The 22,374-nt window shown below is 34.9% G+C and overlaps 1 protein-coding gene and 1 long non-coding RNA gene across 3 annotated transcripts in view; one reads left to right on the forward strand and one right to left on the reverse strand.

The window, feature by feature from the left end:
* Positions 1 to 1,911: 1,911 nt before the first annotated feature.
* On the forward strand, positions 1,912 to 6,721 carry LOC110459030. Of its 2 annotated transcripts, XR_002463851.1 has the most exons (4): positions 1,912 to 2,087; positions 2,578 to 2,659; positions 2,901 to 2,955; positions 5,124 to 6,721. It is a non-coding gene; the product is annotated as an uncharacterized LOC110459030 (long non-coding RNA). The 2 variants fall into 2 exon arrangements; XR_002463850.1 differs by lacking the exon at positions 2,901 to 2,955.
* A 5,567-nt stretch (positions 6,722 to 12,288) lies between these two features.
* Positions 12,289 to 22,374, reverse strand: part of LOC110459029 (sodium- and chloride-dependent glycine transporter 2-like) — a 35,588-nt gene continuing 25,502 nt past the window's right edge. The window contains exons 7-13 of the mRNA XM_021511058.1: positions 21,559 to 21,683; positions 20,737 to 20,849; positions 17,800 to 17,937; positions 16,129 to 16,228; positions 15,258 to 15,358; positions 13,822 to 13,989; positions 12,289 to 13,228 (exon numbers count right to left, since the gene is read on the reverse strand). Of these exons, the coding sequence (XP_021366733.1) occupies positions 13,094 to 13,228; positions 13,822 to 13,989; positions 15,258 to 15,358; positions 16,129 to 16,228; positions 17,800 to 17,937; positions 20,737 to 20,849; positions 21,559 to 21,683 (880 nt within the window). The 3' untranslated portion in view covers positions 12,289 to 13,093. The remainder of the gene's footprint in view (positions 13,229 to 13,821; positions 13,990 to 15,257; positions 15,359 to 16,128; positions 16,229 to 17,799; positions 17,938 to 20,736; positions 20,850 to 21,558; positions 21,684 to 22,374) is intronic.

Here is a 22,374-nt window from a genome sequence, read left to right on the forward strand (position 1 = left end):
TCAATGGTTCCCTTTTTTGTTTTTTTTGTTTTTTATAAGTCTCCTAGGAAACCCATGTTAGCTTTTGTTTTGTTTTGTTGTCTCCTTGGTATTCTGTGTTTTTTTCTCTCGTTTTGATGTATCCTTGGTAACCTGTGTTGGTCTATCGACTTTGAGGTGCCCGATGGTGATATATTTGGTGTTACCATTCACATAAAAAATATCGGCTGTTCAGATTATTGATTTCTTTACGCATCCGGTTTATATGAAAGAATGCACCAAAAGGTTACCTTATAATGATATTACAACATCGACTGTTTCCTAACCGAGTTCCTGAAATACGAGTAAATATGCGTCCAGTATATACGCGTAAAATGAACATGCTATTTTAAGGGGGAAATGCGTGTCTGGAATTGTCCCTTCTGTATTTCACATTCACTTTCTAAGAGGTATTGACGTCCAATTTGCATTAGAGAAGTGCGTATAGGTTAGAGTGATGTGTTGTTCCACAGAGCTGTCCCCATCGCCTCTTCTCCCGTTATTGATAGGCACGTATATAGATCTATTTCAGTGACCTGTCTGTTGTCGTTCACCTCCTCGGTGTTATGCGTTACACCAATTAACCACGCATAATCATCTTCGAAACAGCCGCCAGTTAAAGGAACGTGGGTAACCATGTCAACGACTGTTTTGCTCCATGGACTCTCTTCATCCATTTCTAGCCCCAAAAAGGAAGTGGGCGTAAGGGGGCGGTGGTAATAAATACAGTGTATACGTACGGACAGTGCCATTGTATGGGGATGGGATCTTATGTGAAGTGTTTAGTCCTGGATCTAGAAGTTTTCGATGTCAGATAGTTTCTTTGTGTAGTTCACATATATTTTTTTATATTTTGTCCTAATATGTGTTTATACTTCATCTTAATGTATTGCTATATTAAGTCCTGTTTTATATCAGTATTTTGTCCTTTTATGTTTCAATGTTTAGTCTTACTTTTTTCTTATATCTACTCCTACTTCATTAGATAATCAGTCCTACTCCTTTTCTATATGAAATCCTTATATTTTCTTTGTTCATTTCCAAGTAATTCTATATTTCATTTTCATAAATTTCATTTTGAATCCTTATATATAGTTTATTATAGTCTTTGCATATTTCTATGTTTAGTCTTTGTAGATTTCAACGTTTATTTTTTAATAAATTTCTCTTTTGTCAAAGAAAATTTCATTTTAGGCCTTTGATGCACATTCCGGGTAGAATTATACTTGGAGTCCTGGTATATTTCAACGCATACAGCAAGACAGCCGTAAGTGAGATGACAGATGGAACGTGGGACATAATATACAGGTTCTGCTGTATACGATTTTTGTTTTCAGCTGTCGTTGTCGACGAAGGTACTCAACATGAACTTGAATACTACTACTACAACTAATAATAATAACAATTATTCGAGGTTCTATCACAACCTAGTTCGTAGGTCGTCTCATAGCGGTTCACAAATTAATATCCGTGGTAATAGGGCCTTTGTAACCAGCCAATATCTTTCTCAACTCCCTGGGGAGCATACAGCCAGTGCTGCCATTTCGGCGCTCACAGCTAGCATTCAATAATTCTAGCACTACCCAACCACGTCCTCATTTACAGCTGATTAGACTGGAACAAGCGGAGTAAAGTATCTTGCTCAAGGATACAACACAGTGCTGTGCCGTGACATGACTCGAACCCGCAACCCTTCGGTAACGAGCCCGGCGTCCCACCACTAGACTACCGACTCTCCGTGTCTAATGCGATAACTAGTGTTTGTGCCTGGACTTAGAGTGCTATTAAAGTCGCGTTCAGTCATTGTTATAAACGTTATCGTCAACCTCACTTCATCATTCCCGAGACGTAAAGATATATGATTTTATGGAATAAAACGTTATATTAATCAAAGTGTAAACATATATTACTTTTCTTTAAAGAGAAACTTTGACAACACGAAATACCACAATTTATGAAGAAAAAACCCTTAATGCTGCCTTTTTATTCTTTTTTAGCAATCTCCATCAAGCTTATGATGACTTCTCCGGTTGGGTCAGTGAGGATAGTTGGTGAAACGTTGCTAATAAGTGAGCGCATCCAAGGGTTATACTGCATCACATGAAAAGCTAGGTTGCCCCCACTATGGCGTGTCAAACGTTGCAATTTTCAATAATTTTATATTTATGTTCGAAATTTTATATTTGTATTCAATAATTGTAAATGTAAATGCAATAACAGAAATATATGTTCAATGAAAAAATATATATACAATAAAAAAGTATTTATGTTCAATAAAAAAATGTGTATGTGCAATAAAATATATACTTGTATTCAATAAAAAAAAATATGTCTGCAATATAAATATATTTATTCGTTAATTTGCATTCTGGGGTAGCACGTTTGACCTCAACGGCAACTTGCTGTAACGGCGTGTTTGATTGGACGGGTTGGGGAAACGAAAAAACAATCTCGATCCTAAAACGCTTCATTTGTAAACAATTTGTTAGGTCTACATATGCTTGATTGAATAATGATGAATAGGACTGAACCGTCCATCCGCTTTTATAATTTGCATAGTGATCATGAAGAGCACTTGGACCAGCCAGCATGTTCAGTGAATCGACTGGGCTACAGTACAGCTACATTAGGCCTACAGACTGTAAGTAAAACGGCGATGAGCTTTACACATTGTTTTATAAAGTACATGTAGATAATCGATATCAACTGTACCATTGTCATAAAGTTTTAACTTCTCACCTATGACATAATTTAGCGATTGATCAAGGAATTTTGAAAGGTGGAGGGGGTCCATTTTTAGCTCCGAATGAATTTTGTGCGAAACAATTATTCACAAAACCATAAGGACCCGAATACAATTTCTGCTTCTATTATGTTGACAGAAGTACATAGTATGAAAAAGGCACTACCCCAGGGGCATGGCACAAGTGTATATAGGTCTGTATTACATGTATTATAGATATGATTCAAAAGTAGTAACTCTGAAGTTGCTTTAACTTTTGTATGAAATCAATTTTATTTTTTTATACTTTGCGTTAAGTTCAGATTCAATTATAAATGCCTTTTCATTGGTGCTTAGCCCTAATTTCTAGAACTTTGCATTATCTACTAGTATTATCTTCCCTTAGTGTAAAAGATGTGAATTATTATGTCGCCTTACAAGCGCCAGTTGTAGGGAATTCCATTTAGCTCAGCGGTAGAGCATTGGGCTGAAGAGCCAAGGGTCGCGGGTTCCAGCCCCAGTGACGGCACTATCTGTATCACTATTCCTCGTCCTTCTACATTAGTTTGAATGTGATTCTCCATGAAATTGGAGTCTAATTTTATTCTTAATGAATTCAATGCTTTTTTTGTATGTACTAGAGACTAATGTCAGTATATTATTTACAATCCCTGTGCTTTTACAGGGGGTTGGGAGTCAGACCTTCTAGCTTAGTGCTAAGCAGGAATTATTATAGCATGATGTGACACCATTGTTAAATGTTAGGGCTGAAAAATGAAAGTTTCAAAAAATGTATGACTAACAGATTGGATTTGACAAATTGATCTGTGTAATTAACTCAAAATGAGCTTTGAGTACCGAAAATGCTGCATAAATGTAATAAATAATTCAACTTCTCCATTTGTGTTTGTTTGAAATGGATATCTTCATCAAGTTAGATTTCTGAGTGCAAATTTGCATTGTGAAAAGTATATATGTTGTTATACATGTACTTTCTATGAAAATCAGTGTAATTTTTTCTGGTTTTTTTCATAGTTATATTTTGTCATTATTTTATACCACTATTTGATTTAGTGTATAAGTCCCGAAACTTTGATAATTACTGTCATAACTTTCTGCTGAGGATACGCATTTAGACCGCTTTTAATGGTCCATCATCCAATGATGTAATTTGCGATATAACCTCACTACCTCATAAGTTCATGTGACCTACAGACTGTCTTTCATTGACATATTTTACTAGATTCTGGTTTGGTGTTATTTTGTTCAGTATTTTTTTTCTTCATTTTCCTGTGGCATTGACAAGCCCAACTGCAATATTAAACAATTACAGCTTTTATGAGGTCAATACATGCATGGTCATTATTTATTGCAGATGTTTCTTCATTATTTTTGAAATCAAATCTTTGTCAAAACAATTGCAATTATTTGAAAAATCCCTTTTTTAGCCTTATTTACAACACCCTTTGTATTGATAATGTTCTATGTCATATAGCTGGCATTAACTACCAATTTTGACTATCCATCCTTAAACAGTTCTTGTTATTGCCGTTTCTCAAGAAGGAGTCTCATATTTTATATGTACACACTCATTGCTGTACAACCCATCCTGCTATGTTTAGCTAAATTTGATGAAATGTTACAGATGTAGTCAACACGATCTTTAGTTGTGCATCTGCTATCAATATTTGGATTGGGCTATTTTCTCATGGGTGTTATGCCCTTTCATCTTAAAACCTTGTTAACACTACGCCTTCCAAAGTACTGCATCAATATGAATGAATCTGGCTACACAGAACTCTTCCAATTGGAATTTGTATATAGTGTAAAATTCTATTAACCTCCCCTTTTCATATGGTTATGCCCCTTGTTTATAAAAAGTCTGCCCACTCCTTAAGGTATAGCACCAATTTTAGTCAAATTCAGTTTGCAGAACCCTTATACCAAGGGGATGTAAAAAATGCCTATAAGTTGGAGTTACCTCCATTATTTATGGTCCTATGCCACTTCATTTAAAATTGTTTTCGAAAGATCTTTTCCAACAATTCTTCACACAGGCAGGGGATATAAGTCTGCCATTCTGGCAACAGTTTTAGAAATTCGGGGCTAGAAATTATTTTCAAAACCATTAGTCAGTCGGGCTAGTAGTTTCCAATTTTACTAATAGTCCAGGTGTAAATTTCACTTACCCAATATTATTAACATGGTAAGTTATACAAAATTTAATTATTCAATCAGGCTAGCAGTTTTTAGAATCACTACTCCAGCTTGAAATGTCACTAATCCCAGACTATCGGACTACCTTAGTATCTCCTTAAGCCTTGAATACCAAAACTCCTCCGATCATTTTTTATCAACACATTGTTTGTATTTTCTTTTTTAGGTATTAAGATATTTCCTGTCCGCATCCAATCAGCCTGAGGATCTCTCCAACTGTGGTAATGAAGACCTGGACCTGTTGTATCAGCACATAACACTACAGACAAGATAACACTTGTATGGAAAGATGAAGGGAAACAAGTTCAAAATACCTCTCCATCTTTGATAAGCGGAAATTGTGCACTCCTGCAGAAAGAAACATTAGGTGAACATTACCCTAGGGCATCCATGAGTAACTTATTGGGGCTTATGTCTGTTTCATTTGGGACTTGCACTTGCTGTTTTTACAACAGTTGTGAACAACCATTTTCAATCCATAATCAAACCTCAACATCCTTACAAAATAGACTGGGTCTTGAAAACAAGATACATGAATGCTTGCTTATGAGGGCGAGTCATATACCTCAAAAATCTTAGTTTAACAGTGTGCTAAGACTTTGGAGAGGACACAAGCAAAGGAGGCTACAAACTTATGGCTGTCAAATATTGTTTTGGGAATGTTAACTTCAAAATAAAGGACTGAACAAGATGTGGCCTATATAATGATGTGACAAACAAAAGCAAATACATGACTCATTAAATTAATTACTTTCAGATGTGGATCTCATGACTTATCATAGAATGTTTTGGATTAATTACTATGTCACTGTGGTACAATCGCAAATAATGGTTATTGACACATGTCTCTAATGCACCTGACAATCAGAAATAATGCTTATTAAGCACTTCAGTCGTCACCGAGGACATTCAGAAAGGCATGTTTAAAGAGATATGTTCACACAGTTTGGTTCATTATATTTTCTCAAATCCTTGATATTGCACACATATTGAAGGAGGTCCCAAATCATTAAACCATATGTAACGTAGTAAACCAGCGGTGGAATTTTGTCTGCTTCCATTATAAATTTAAGACATCAAACTGATGTAAACTAAAACAGATTTAGTTTAAAATAGTCAAATAGAAAAAAAAATCATTTCACCATTATGGTAAAGTAAAGCGCCACTGCTCCATCTTTAACTTTTCTACCCTATACTTAATGTTTGTGATTTTCATATTCAGGACATCAAACTGATGTAAACTTAAAAGAAACGAATGGAAAAAGTTTGTCAGAATAGAAAATGATGCGAGCCTTCATTTCACCATGGGGCGGTTCATTTTACCATAATGGTATTATGAACCGCGGTTCATTTCACCATGCTTTACAATACCATGCTTCACCGGTGTAAACTTTATTCATTTTTACAACAATTATGACACAAGTTATCCAAATTATATTAATCATTCTTGTCCGCCAGGGGTGTTATCGCGTGGGGTGGGGGTTGGAGTGTCTTGATGTGGAAGGAAACTGGAGAACCCGGAAAAACCCCCAGGAATCGAGGAATCAAACCCCAGCCGCTTTGCTTGTTGAAAGGCAATTGCGTTATCCACTGTGCCACCTGACCACCCAAGGACTATTGGTTATTCAAAAGTTTAAACATATTTCATCAAAAAGAAGGTATATGCAGGCCCCTACATCCACCACAAATATCCGTCTCCTGACCTAATACTGGATGCAATTGTAATTCAATATCCATTATTGCAATAAAGTCATTATACTTGTGGCAGATTTTAATTGTACATAGGATTAAGGTTGCCTTCTAGCTTCGAGCTGGAGGGAATTTCCCTTTAACTCAGTTGTAGAGCGTCCGACTAGTAACCTGGAGATCGAGGGTTCGATCATCGGCGGAACCACACTATTCTCTTTCCTGTTACATACTTATAGCGTAAATAGGTCTGGTCTTAAGAGGATACACTGGGGCTATGACGCTGCTACCATATGTAGCTGGCGGGTGGGCAACCACCCAGTCACTGTCCACGCTTGAGGTCACTCAACTAATGAGCGCGTTCCTTGGTTATATCTCATCAAAGGTTAAAATCTAGCTCGTCATGGTGTGAACTTCAGTTTGATTTATTCAAAATATTGTTTGCTAATATGTACCGTTGGAAGTTTATGGTGCAATTGTGTGAGAGAAGAAAGATATGCTATGTATAATTATCAAAGATAAGTTTGCTATTTGTGACGTGACAAAGTATGATTTCTGTATAATGATACGGGGTCAGTCCGCCTGTTTGTATTGATCTTCGACATTCAAGTGGTTACGTTCACTTACTTTCTCTAAACCCCTCAAATATGTCATGCAAATCGATTGTACGCGGTTATGTATCTAGTTTGTTTCAGGTTAAAACAAATCTACCTTATGTATGGGAAGTAGTTTATATGTGACATTTTATTTCCATGCATCTTTTGTTGTAGTTAATATGACATGGCATTTGTCGGTGAAGAGGGAGGGGAGACAACCCAGTATCCCATTCCTTTGTTATTTCTAATGCCTGTTGTAGTTTACGTGCATCTTTTGTATTGTTTAGTAAGACTGCTAAAAGTGTGAGGGTGTGGAGTTTGATTTCTTTTGGTAGGTCATTTTTGTATATGAGGATAAGGTCCCATAGTGTATTGTAAAAAAGGAAAATGTTCGCGTGTGATACTGTTCGCATTGTGACTTTTCTAAAACCCGTTGTGCAACTAAAATGTTTTGCGTTTGAAATCGTTCTGAAATATATATATATATATATTCAAAAAAATAACCTATGTCATCTATAAATATATAATCGCGTGTGAATCTACTCAATGCGGAAAATTAAATAATATCCACACCTTTACAGTCTGAATTGAGTGGTGTTTTGTCTAAATGGATCATTTCCACTACTATTGATGTTTGTGCGTGTCATGATAAAAAGTCTGTGTGCAAATTTAGTGTGTCCTCCAAAAGTAGTTCAGTTTGCACTGTGGAAATGTTTTATAGGACAAGCTTAGACCAAACCTCAAGTGGTCCTGCTTTTGTCTTAGGTCTTTGAAACATGTGACGAGATGTGTTTAACTTGATCTGGATACACAGATGTTGGTTGTAAGTTATGAAGTAAATTGCTACTTTCAAACAGGTTGATTGTTGGGCGTTTGTAATAACAAAAACGTGGTTCATTTGATTCCTATAAAATAATTGTTGTGATATTGACATGTAAGTGTTGGTGTTGTGTCCTGATTAATAATTAATACAATTGCAGGATTCAATTCTATTGATAGTGTTTCGGTGGTGAGAAATGTGCGGAGGATTTAAGTTTGGGTAGAATAAGTGATGTGATGTCTTTTAGTCCCCCCCCCCCCCCCTCGTGTGTTTAATCTGGACATGCTTCTTTGTGTAGTTTAACCTTGTTAGATATTTTTTTCACATCAATACAGCCGTGCTCCATGATCTTACATGTAAATAGTATGACAATTGATAGGATCAAATTTCCGCATCCTACATATACAGGCCAACAAGTCCATTGTGTCACACGTGCACAAGGCCATCCACTGATGAGTTTGGAAATTCAATCCCAACAAATAGTTTAATTTATGCATAATAAACACAGGTTGGATAAATAATAAACATGTTGTAAAGCTTTATATTCTGATGTAGTTGTAGTTGTTTCCCAATAGTTTTTAACAAAATAGTATAACTGGTCTTCTGAACCCAAGCCCCTCCCCCCCCNATGTACCATTCTTGGAAATCTCTTTGTATAATACTTGATCTATGTCTTGTTCAGATTGTTTAAAGGTTGTTCAACCAATGATTAAATGTTTCTTTATTTTCAAAAGTTGTGTTTTGGCAGAACATATCTATTTAGTTGATTTACGTCATTTTGTTTACATAAATGCTGCAACTTCGTTCCTCAATTATCAGATGGTATGTGAGCCACGAAACTGCGCGTGATGAACTCTACAGAGACCAGCTATTTGAAAAGGAAACCGTTTGAAAATTATTAAAATGAAAATAGAAATTGATCAAAAAGATCGTTTTTACCTTTTTTAATCCCTAAAGGGCGTATTTTACATTTTAGAGAGTGCAACTCTCTTTCATATAGCGACGCTTCGGCCGCAATCCTAATGCGCCAATCGACACCATTTCCTTTGAAAAATTACACAAGATATGTTCCATTTTTGTTTTAACTTTAGGTGTGCTATAGTGTCAGACTCGGACTATTAGAGCAACTAGAAAGAGATAATGCTTACAATTTGTGATGCAAACTCATCGAAGCGACGAGACAACTTTGTTCACATCGCATATAAAAAGTTCATTGTTATAATTATTGATGTAAATGTTTTGGCATATGTTTTACATACATTAGGGAATCACATGATAAAGTTTTAGAAAAAATAACTGCCCGAAAACTCCATTTGCTTTATTTCGTATATGTTCTTCTTTGTTTGTACTTGGCGACAGGTACTATATTCTAAGCGGCAGTGGGACGCCGAGAGTTGTCGTCTTTGAAGTGGAAAGCGCTGGAAATTCTACTTCCAATCTACCTCCATTTCAGTATTGTTCTATGTCACGACTATGATAGGAACGGGAAATTCGGAGTCGTTTGCAGAACAAAAAAAAAAGTGTTAAAAAGACCCAGGCGACATAATTTGAATTTGGCAAATATGCTGTGAAAATTTGAATTGAACGGTTTCTTGGCCGAAATTGATGTCTACATAATGCTTTTCAGTAACAAAGGGTTCACTGGCCGGATTCATGTAGATTATGCACGGTTGACAGTCATGTGATGTACTAATGTATGTTCTTCTCCTTCGAGAACCGTTCTTTCAAAGGGTTGTCTGGCAAGGTATACGGTGCTCCTAGCCATCGTCGCGGGCAATCTTCCCTCCAAGACAAAGTTACAAGATAATAATTCACTCGGGAAATGATGATATCGGATTAATGTTGTGTAGATTTATGTGTATTTCAAGGGGAGGGGGTTCTCTTAATGACGCATTTACCTTCACCTCTGTGTGTTACATATAATGTATCTGAAGGTAGAATGACGTATTACAGGATCTGATGTCAAATCGTATTTACAATTTTGCAAAAACAAAATACTGCTTTACAAATTGAAAGAATGAATGTGTTTCTATCCTATTTATCTTAATGTGTGACCTAATAAGAAAACCTGAATGGATGTCATCCGCAAAACTTAAGCAAACAGACAACCTTTGCTCTCATTGTAAATGTTGATTAACAAATTAACTTCACGAAAGTTTTTAATCCTTATGATGACAGTGAAGATAAACATAATTTCAAAGAAACCAATACATATGCGGTCCCAGATATTATTTTAGCATATTCTGTGAAACGTCAATAAAAACAAATAATTGTTAATTATCAATAGTCAATAAGTTGAGATGTCTCCCTTAAACTTGCTAAACGCAAACATTGCCTCTGCTATACATTCGGAACAATGATCGATCTGATGAAATACTGACCTTTGTGTTTCCTGTATTTACCAAAGAACATTATCAAATAACAATTAATTTCAATGGGGAAGTGTGTCAATGCACATAAATATAAAGAATTATTTAATATTCTTTTGAGGATTACCATACTGTTGTGAAAAGCAGTGATTTTGAGTTGAATTAAGCATTGAACTGATTTTGTATGGTATTTATGATCTATTTGAATGCCACAGCTTTGAAAGCAAACAACATAATGCGCGCTACTTATATTTACGTTTTCTCTGCCTCTTATGTTCTTTTTTAACTTATAATTTATCTTTAAAATTTAAAATTCCCGCCTAATTAACAGTCCACACAAATCCGTTCAATAGTTGGAACAGCGTGTTGTCGTGTGCTGATTGGCAAACAAGGTAGTACTTTGAAATTTTAACAAACACTTCAATTTTATTCCACAAATCAGTATCAATACAATTGCGTATGATATGTCTATAGGGTGATTTGAGTTTATCAATAGAACTCTGAGCTGAAAGTTAGATTTGAAATTGTTTCAATTTTTCCCCAGAACAAATTTCGCGCACGGATAAACACAGTGAAATCCGTAAATCCGACCTTGCCCTCCACGAGGTAGTTATTTTTGGAAGTTAACTCGAACTTTTCTCTTTGCTCATTTAGTGAACAATCCAGACGTGAATTTATTTGTAGATTGTATGGGAATCTGACTACAGTCTGTAGATTCTATAACAGCCTCGTTATTTGACATGTCGTCAGAAACTGAGGAAACCGTGACTGCGAGACGCGTTTGAAGTGAGTGATCTTGCGACGGAGCACAGGTGTTCGTTACAAATGTCTGAAATGTTTATGTGTGCTGTGACTCATACCAGTAGGTCTGTAACATATGTGTCAGTAGGTTTATAGAATATGTGTATTTCAGACATTTGTAACGAACCCCTTGATCAGTGCAGTGTAACAGACGACATTTCTGATAAATTGCATGTCAGCGTTAAAATTGTTTCCATTGGTGATTTCAACCGATGAGCATTTTATACGATATTGCAGACCCTGGTCTTATGGGAATCTGACTACAGTCTGTAGATTCTATAACAGCCTCGTTATTTGACATGTCGTCAGAAACTGAGGAAACCGTGACTGCGAGACGCGTGAAACTGATAGCGTTTGAAGTGAGTGATCTTGCGACGGAGCACAGGTGTTCGTTACAAATGTCTGAAATGTTTATGTGTGCTGTGACTCATACCAGTAGGTCTGTAACATATGTGTCAGTAGGTTTATAGAATATGTGTATTTCAGACATTTGTAACGAACCCCTTGATCAGTGCAGTGTAACAGACGACATTTCTGATAAATTGCATGTCAGCGTTAAAATTGTTTCCATTGGTGATTTCAACCGATGAGCATTTTGTACGATATTGCAGACCATGGTCTTGTTGTTGTTGTAGTAAAAGTATTTTTCTTTTCTTTTTTCATTTGCACATAAATTTACAATGACATTGTCAAGTCTCGCTCTTGCAGATCTTTGTTTTTTTTGCTTTAATCAAAGTTCTTTTTTCAATATTTTCTCGATTTGTTTACACATTTACAATTACATTGTCAAGTCTCACACTGCCCAGCGATATTTCAGCAGCCGTCATGTTTGTTGTAGTTCCGGTCTGTGTTGTATTAATACGCCATGAATTGTGTCTTGTGCTGCATGGTAATTAAAGTCCCATCAACGACACAGCTTTCAAAGAGGCTATTGACAATGCCATGCAAATGTAAATACAATTCTTTTACCGGCAAGAAAGTTGTCAATATATTGACACTTTAATGGAAAAAGTGAAGGTAAAATAAACAAAATAAATGAAGTAATGGACAAAACTGGGGAATCTTAATATAATGAAAGAAACAATATTATATATGTCAGACTGTTTCCATGGGTGCATCAAGAACAATACATCTGAAATAGGTACCTTAAAGTTGAGGACGTGACATTTGCCCTACATTTGCCAGCGAACGTCGTTGATGGAACACCTAAACAACAGGTCTTATTCTACTGGGTTTTTACTTCAATGACGTCCATTTAAATATTTCCTTTATTGATATTTGTCCATGTTTGATCGATTTCGAGTTGGCATCACATATTTGTTCCCACTCCAACATTCATTTGTTTTTTACTTTAGCTATGTTACAGCTTATAACTTTGTTTACACTTTTATAATAAACTCCAACGTCTTATAGAATAACCTCAGTTGTTTTTATTAAGCAATAAGAAAAAGAACTTATTTGTTAAAAATGAACAAGTATAATATATAAAATGTTATTTATTTACGAGTATTATGGTAAGGATATGTTTTTCAAATATGTTGTACAAATTATTCTTAAATGGATTTGGCTGATAAGAGTCGATTCAAAGTTATTTATTAGCAAGGCTAAAGCAGAGTACACACTCTAGATGAAAAACTGATGATCATAAACAATGTATCGTTAAACTCAAATTATGTAATCATCGCGATCCAAATATATTTGTCTTAGTGTTATGATAAATGCTATTCTCAAACGGGTTTTGGTTCATCAAATCGCATAAAAAGTTAACGAAAAGCAAGACTTAAGCAAAGTACACATCTTTTTTATCTATCCTGGATCCAAAACTAATGATTATAAAGAATGTGTCGTTAAACTCAAAATATAATCATCGCGATCCAAACATATTTGTCTTAATGTTCTGATACACGCTACCGCAGTATTCGAACATCTTGTAGGTTTGTCTCGCCTTCTCATCTTTTGGACCCCAGGCTGCTGGTGGCTGCAGCAATATTTTTATTCTCTGTAAAAGCAATAGGACCTAGTGATACTAATCTATTCAAATACAGGTAAGTGTTGTCGTTGACAATTACCACGGGAAGGGACTGTTGAGATATAATGGCAGAAAAGTATTGTTGTGTAGTACAAAATGGTATGTAAATTATGGCGGTTAAATTTTTTACCTGTTTGAGGAAACCGGGGTTCAGGATGGCTGCTTTATACGTGATATAGTTACAGACCTTGGGGTGTTTCTTGGTATTTTACTTGCATGTTGTTGTTAGTGCTTCACGGAAGCCGGTATGTGTTACCGAAAACAATAGCCATAATAACGACTTACGATCTTGTACAGTAATATAATGACAAAGCTATTCGTAATAATGACATGTACAATTTATTACAAAAAAAGTAAGTCGTTACTATGACATGCTTTTTTTTCGCTGTGACCCGTTCCTGCTTCCATAGTGTTCGGAATAATATTTTACCTGACTACGGGTGGCGCTTCGCGGTGGTTATTATTGTGCTTGTTCATTGCGAGATATCAGGGTTAGGGATGATAGAATTTATTACGTACCGGTATGAAGGTGACAAGATTCAAGGTGGTTAATTGTACTTTACCTGTTTTAGGGAGCCAGGTGTTCTGATAATGTCGAGACACGTGATGACAGGTATTGGGATTACAGCAGCCAGACAGATGAAGGTACCTAGTATACTGGTATACGACGGGTACACATAACCTTTGTATGTCGGCTCCTCGTATTTCATGAAGCTCACTATGATCAGAACCTATCATAGAAAAAAATGTATTAATGTCTCTCAAATATCCTTCTTAGCAAGAGTAATCATAAAGTGATACAGGGTAATTATATACTGTATAGAGAAATCAAATACTGTATACAGGGTAATTAAATACTGTATAGAGAAATCAAAAACTGTATATAGGGTAAATATATTATACGTACATATATACTGTATACAGGTTAATTATATACTGTATACAAAGTAATTATGTACTGTATACAGGATAATTATATACTGTATACAGGTGAATTATATACTGTATACAAATTAATTATATACTGTATACAGGTTAATTTTATACTGTATAGAGAAAGCAAATATTGTATACAGGGTAATTATGTACTGTATACAGAGTAATATATATATACTGTATACAGGATATAGAGGATCTAGCACGAGTGTTCATGTTATATTGAATTTATTGAACGAGTATATTAATTTCATATGAAACGAGCCTTTGGCGAGTTTCATATGAAATTAATATACGAGTTCAATAAATTCAATATAACATGTACACGAGTGTTAGATTCTATTTATTATATAATTCGAGAAACCTACCTACATAAGTGGTTTCAATACTAACGTCTCTATATGCAATNTATACTGTATACAAGTGAATGATATACTGTATACAAAGTAATATATATATACTGTATACAGGATAATTATATGATGTATACAGAGTAATTAAATACTGTATACAGAATAATTATATACTGTATAGAGAAAGCAAATATTGTAAACAGGGTAATTTTATACTGAAACAGGGTAATTACATAGTAATCATGTACTGTATACATAATAATTTTATACTGTATACAGGTAATACAAGTAACATACTCTATACTCAGTAAACGTATATTGTATAAAGGCAAAATATAAACAGGACAATTTTTTATGTATTGTATACAGGGCAATACGATGTTGTATAAAGGGAAATTAGGTACTGTGGTGGTATTAATACAGTTTACGCAAGGTTATTCTATACGGTATACACGATTGTTAAATAGTCTACATTATATGATGGTATACAATTAGATATTCTGTAATTTAGTTCAGCGTTAACTCACGAGATGTATTTTCGCTAGCAAACTTAAATTCTCCAGAAAAAGTGTTCAACGATAAGTCGTATACATATAAATATTTATTCGCAAAGTTATTGAAGTCTGATAAAAGAATGGATAGATTAACAGATATTTGCATTGATAAAAACATTTACTTCAAGTGTGCTTTTGCAACAGGTGTTTACTTACAATCATGATGACAGGTGTGACTAAACACCACGAAATCCGGATTATCACGGGGACTGAATAACCTGTCATTATCTTGACATCATGACTGAATCGTTCAGCACCTAACAGAAAAGTGAAACCTGGTGTAATCGATTGATATTCAAATAAATTAATAGTCGATATTTGTCCCTCGCTTATATGAAAAAGTCGTTTTCTATGAATATCAAATATCGACAATAAGAAAAAGACTTTTTAACTGTGTCTTAAAACAATGGTAACCCGCATATTTTTCAGGTTGTGCTGGGGACTACATGTTAAATAGGAAATGCTTATGTTTTCAGAAGACAAGGATTCATGTTTGCGCTGAAAGACCTCATGATAGGAATCAAATACTGTGCAAGAAACAACCACCTATTTGTTGCTCACAAATCTATATCTCTTTATTTCTAAGGGTTCGTTTCCTCGGTTCCTGATATTGTCTTCATCTGTCTTTACATGTTGTTACATCGTGCCATATTTTATTGCTGCAGTGTGAACTGGACTCTGCTGTTTTGCAGTGCACAGTACTACACTTCAATGCATTTGAATGTGTTGTGAAAAGTGGTATTTGATACATCTGTACAGTAGTTCGTTGTTTGTAAAATCATTTTGGGCAGAAAAATAATAAGTAGAAAATAGGTGGAAGGAATAACCAACCTCATAATTTGATACAGTAAAAAGGTTAACTCTCTAGAAGCGAAATAACATTTTCAATGCCTATACTTTACTTTTATCGTATTATTACAGCGATTTAAGAGAAAATTGTTATGAGCTCAGAATTGAAAATTGAGCATGAGAATGGTTCATGAACACGGACGTATCAAGGATAAACCCAAATGAAACAAACACCTACCATATATCCATCCTATTCCGATACACTCCAGGAGGGAAAAAAAGAAGATGCAAAAGACAGACGCGTACCAGTCAATTAACTGAAAGATGTAGACACCAGCCTGGAAAACAGACAAATCAGCATCCGTCAGCGGCCGGATTATTATACGTTATCATTACTTCCTTGTAAGAGTAAATACTCATTGACATAAAGCTGGTTTTCCTATATACATCTTTCGCATTTTATTAAGATCTGTATGCAGTTATCTCCAGAATCTGTCATTCGACATCGTTTAAGCTCACATAATGATATTAATCATTGTAAATGAGCAGAGTACAGAAAAAGCGATATACATGTATTAGTCATGGTTCGTGTCGAATGCATACTGTTCACATTCATGTTTATAATAATAATAATAATAATAATTCGAAATTATTTTATACCGCTTTATCACAACCTAGTTCGTAGGTCGTTTCATTTGTTCACAAATTATTATCCGTGGTTAAGGGGCCTTTGCAACCAGCCAATATCTTTCTCAACTCCCTGGGGAGCATACAGCCGGTGCTTCCATTTCAGCACTCACAGCTAGTGTTCTACAATTCTAGCACTGCCCAGCAACGTACTCATTTGAAGCTGAGTAGACTGGAGCAAGCAGAGTACAGTACCTTACTCAAAGATCCAACACAGTGCCGTGCCGTAACGCGAACCCGCAACCCTTCGGTCACGATCCCGGCGTCCTACCACTAGACTATCGTGTCTCATTTATGTTTATGTACTTCGCCCATAGTCAAACCCTCGTCTGATCATGTTATCATACATTGTTAAGAATGACGCTTTGTTGAATGAGAACTCTCCTGCGTGAGGATACCATATTGTTCAGGGGTTGACTCCAGGGCTCCCGAACCCTGGCATCCCCTATCAAAATATTTATATATATGTATTAATATATGCTTCGAAGCAGTATATGTATATACATATTTATGAAAAAAATGGCTGGGTGAATAAAATATTTGTAAAAAAAAAAAAAAAAAAAAAAAAAAGAATGATGCCTTATGTTTCAGGCAATCATCTCGAATAAATAAATACGTGTTTATGTTTTATAAATTTGTATTAAAAGTCAAAACACAGAATGTTTACTTAACGACTGTAGTAAACCCTTTCATGATTAAAACCCGAGATGTGGATAGTCAAAATTCAAGCATTCAATACTTTGTGACAAATAGTACTGGTGAGGGTTCTCTCACAGATTCACATTAACGTTTGTATTAACTGCATGATTATTGAGGTTCGACTATAACAATTGAAACAGTTAAAGTATAAACACAAAGTAAAACTTCAATTAAGGATTCCCGTACAACTGCCAAAAACTTTGATAATTACGTATATGAAACAGGTTTTTTTCAACATAATTTATCTATAGTTTTAATAAATAATTTCTGAAAAGAAAACCATATTTTGCGAAAAATGAAGTTAAAAAAATAAAAATCAACAACACTGCTCAAAGACTAAAAACAATAGCTGAGCTGGTTTGGGATTCGAATCTTGGACTTTAGAAAGTTGTGTTTTGTTATCGCTCTACCTGACTGTGCTACCTGGTAATACGAAAAACACTGAGTGCAGTGGGTAATGGAACAGGGGTCCTTAATAAGTACACACATAGATCAGAGCTATAAGGGAAAGAATAACACATACCTGTGTAGCAAGAATGATACTTGTGACAAAGTAAACTGAAAACGCGGCCAGAAGTACATGTACATTGTGTTTCCGGTCTCCAAGACTCCTCGGGTACATGTCTTTTAGTCCACTTGTTATTGTCTCCACCATAGCAAACTATAGATACAAATCGTATAATTATTTATTAATTGCTATGAGATATCAAAAAGTTATTAGAATTGTTAAACGCACTTCAAATCTTTCTTAAGGTAGAGGGTACCAATAAACGTACCAATAAAGTTATTATCGCAAAGAAGAGTCCCACTCAGAGATAATAGAAAACAATGCAACCAAAAATAAGTGTTTTCTTACTAAGGATAACTTCCGATAAAAAGATATTCATCAGATTTTGCGGTTGAAGCATTTCATTTATAATTCGTTTATGGTAACATTGGTTACGTGTAGACTTTGCAACGTGTGATTTCTATTGCAGTTTTCTTTTGAAAAGCCAATGCATGTGTTTAACAATAGTGACAAAGGTAAAACACTTATCGGTAACCTTTACGTTAAGTAAATCATTAATGACTATGACAATCGTTAACAAATATTATGTAGATTTGATAGATTCCATTGACCTTCTGGTCACGCGAGTTTTTTTTCCCACTGTTACAAAGACAATGGAATTGACTTTGTAAATTTAATAAATTTTAATTATGTTGCATGTGTGTTCAAACTGGTTATAAAATAACAACAAAAGATACTGAAGTGTCAACAACGCCATAACTCCAACTCATAATTGATATAACTAGGACAACATATTAACACAGTACAGATTTAAATGGAGAAGTAAGGGAAAATAAGACCACGTGTTCCGGAAGGGTAAGCGTCTTCTGCTTCATCAATGCACTCGGCATGGAAATCTCAGTCGCATCCAAATAAGGTTATGCCATCGCATCAAGAAATCGTGTAGTGACAACAAAACCACAAAACACTACAGTGAGCATGATAAAAAAAATCGACCTTTATATCACACAAAGGAATAGCATTTTTCCCTGTTAGATCATGATGACGAATGGACGTTATGATATTCGGATCAAGCTCTAGAGTACCGAAGCAACTGCGTCATGGAAACACCTTAGGTAGAGGAAGCAGGGGTGTTGCTATCAAAAAAGCAAACTGTCAAGATAGGAAAGTCGAAATCGTCCCGCTTATCTTACAGTGTAGTAGAAGCCGCCATGATGTTGGGTATGTTGTAAGTAAACTTGTTCAACAAAATAAATGACATTGAATTGTGATTTTTTGATCAAATGACATTTTCTGTAGCACAAAGTTATCTTTCGTTTATTTAAAAAAGAGAGCATTAAACTGTTTTCGTATGGCATTTATTAATTTTCTGGGGGGTTTTCCACTTAAAAGTTATATTGAAATTTTACAATCAATACACTTTTTGTATACATGTATGTCCGTAGGGTTATTTAAGTTATCAGTTAAAAGCTGAGCTGAAAGTTAGATTTAACATTGTTTTAACGCATTTCGCGCACGGATAAATACAGTCAACACTGTAATCAGACCTTGCTCTCAATGAGGGATATTATTTATCTGAAACTGAAGAAACCGTGGCTGATAGACGCATGATAGCGTTTGAAGTGTATGACCTTGCGACAGAGCGTAGGGCAACGGCTGATTGTAACTCAGGATGAGTTTAACAGGAGAGTGTGCCATTCAGTGCTTTCTTTTATGATGTTGACACGGTTATATGACCGGAGTGAGGATTCGTTTTTGTAGTTAGACATAAATATGATATGCCTTGTCTCAAAATTTGATCATTTTAACATTGTACGATTTTGGATGAGCTTTCATTCGTGTCAATGAATTGGATAAAACATCAATGTATTCCAAGTTAGTATTTGTTAATTACATTCCCGCTAGATGATAATCCAAGCAGAAAGTAAGAAGATCGTTTGATTATGTTATGGCTAGATCAGCGCAGTGTAACAGACGATATTTCTGATAAATTTTATGAGTGCTAAAATTGTTTTCACCGGTTGCATTTTGTACGCTATTGCACATTTTTTTTTTTTTTGCTTTAATCAAAGTTTTTTTTTTAATATATTTTTTCGATTTGTTTACACATTTATAATTACATTGTCCAGTCTCACATTGCCCAGCGATATTTCAGCAGCCGTCATGTTTGTTGTAATTCCGGTCTGTGTTGTATTAATGTGAATATTACTATGTAATAAACAAGTAATCAACTTTGTTTTGTCATTTCATACAATTGTGTCAAAGATGTATCTACCATGTTTTGTTGCTAGACACAAGTGCATTACATAGTTGTCAACTTTTACTACATACCTCTGTACATGAAGTCATCTACTGTATATTACTATTTACCTCTGTATATGAAGTCATCTACTGTATATTATTATTTACCTCTGTACATAAAGTCATCTACTGTATATTACTATTTACCTCTGTACATAAAGTCATCTACTGTGTATTACTATTTACCTCTGTACATAAAGTCATCTACTGTATATTACTATGTACCTCTGTACATGAAGCCATCTACTGTATATTACTATTTACCTCTGTACATAAAGTCATCTACTGTATTTTACTATTTACCTCTGTACATAAAGTCATCTTCTGTATATTACTATTTACCTCTGTAAATAAAGTCTACAGTATTTTACTATTTACCTCCGTACATAAAGTCATCTACTGTATATTACTATTTACCTCTGTACATAAAGTCATCTTCTGTATATTACTATTTACCTCTGTACATAAAGTCATCTACTGTATATTACTATTTACCTCTGTACATAAAGTCATCTACGGTATATTACTATTTACCTCTATCAATAAAGTCATCTACTGTATATTACTATTTACCTCTGTACATAAAGTCATCTACTGTATATTACTATTTACCTCTGTACATAAAGTCATCTTCTGTATATTACTATTTACCTCTGTATCCAGTCCGACGTTAAACACCATGATGAAGAACAATACAGACCACAATTGTGGTAACGGAAGTCTCGCTAAGGCTTCTGGGTAGGCCATAAATACCAGCCCTGGACCTGTCGTTTATACAAGGAGAACTTATATTATTATGGACAATTTTCTGGACAATTTTGAACAAAATGAATCATCTTAAGTAAAAATCAAATGGTCAAGTAATAGCTGATTGATGTCTACAGAAATGGTGTTTGAACTATAATGGGATCTCTTGTTTCTTACATTTATATATATGAATTTGAGACTTAATTATTAATGCGAAAAAGAGTTTTGTATATTAAAGAATACTTTACTTATGTACAGCTGCCGAAAAGCACATATTTGAATGACGAAAACTTGCATTTTACTTTAATTGAAAATCGTAATTGAATAACATACGCAACATCAGTCAATGCCTTATAACAGTAGACCTTATACAGTAGCTTTAAGATTCAGATTTTACTAATATATCGTACGAAAAGTAATCAGAATCTTAAACGTTAATAAACATTTATTGATTAAAGGATGTACGTAACAATGCATATATACACAATATACAATTAACCATGTGGATTCTGATAGATTTATTTCCTCAACAAAATTTTAAATAATCATCAAGCATGTTTCAGAATTAACTTCGAGTCATCGATTCAGCTTTGTGTACATTTCGGAAGTGTCATCAATCAATTAAGGAAACCCAAAAACTACAATTGAAATTTCTTTGATGTCTTATAGTTTGGAACTATTTTTGAAAAAGAAGGGTGGCATATCTCCTTAATTTGCATACAATACCTGATTCGGCCACTTCAGTAATGGTCAGATTGGCTTCCCTTGCCAGGAAGCCGACGATGGAGAAAACAACAAATCCGCAGAAGAATGCCGTAAGTATGTCGACCACGAGCACGACCACAGTGTCACTGAAAATATACCATAGTCTCCTATAAAGCATTCAATGTTAACACCATCACATAACCTCCGGAATATAACATAGAATCTTCAGTGAAAATTGAATTTACAAAAGCAAAGATATAATCATCCTGAACATAGCACGGAATGGTCTAAAAAAAACTTTGAGTACCAACTTCCCAATGGAAATTAAAGTTCAAGTCTTTCTGAGTACTACAGCGAATTTATGTATTAAGTTCTGAACTGTATTTTTAAAAATGTACCAAAGACACACCTTCGGGAGACAAAGAGATTTACTTGAAGTGAATACCTTGCGCGTTTGTTCATAATAAACTTTGCATGCGTTTTTGCGAACTGTGTTAATGCTGAAAGTGTGTAAAATTGTCTGGGTTTTCGTCGGCGTTCTTCGTTCACACAATAATAAAATGACACAATGTTATATTAGCAAGAGAGATTTCGATAGTAGATTAGTGGAACCTTGGACTGCGTGCAACACATTTTTGGAGCAATAGATTGCTGCAAATAACGTACAGAACGCAAAAACATTTCCTGTTCTGTTTAGTATCGTGGGAGCAATACTCACACACTGTAACGTGACGTATGGCAAGTAACATCCCTAGTGTTTAACAAATCTTTTTCGTTCACCTTCTAAAAACGGATTTTTCAAAACTGTAAACTGAAGCTTTCCGTAAATTGCGGTTT

The sequence above is a fragment of the Mizuhopecten yessoensis genome, unplaced genomic scaffold (genome assembly GCF_002113885.1).
Source record: "Mizuhopecten yessoensis strain PY_sf001 unplaced genomic scaffold, ASM211388v2 scaffold9935, whole genome shotgun sequence".
NCBI classification, from domain to species: domain Eukaryota; kingdom Metazoa; phylum Mollusca; class Bivalvia; order Pectinida; family Pectinidae; genus Mizuhopecten; species Mizuhopecten yessoensis.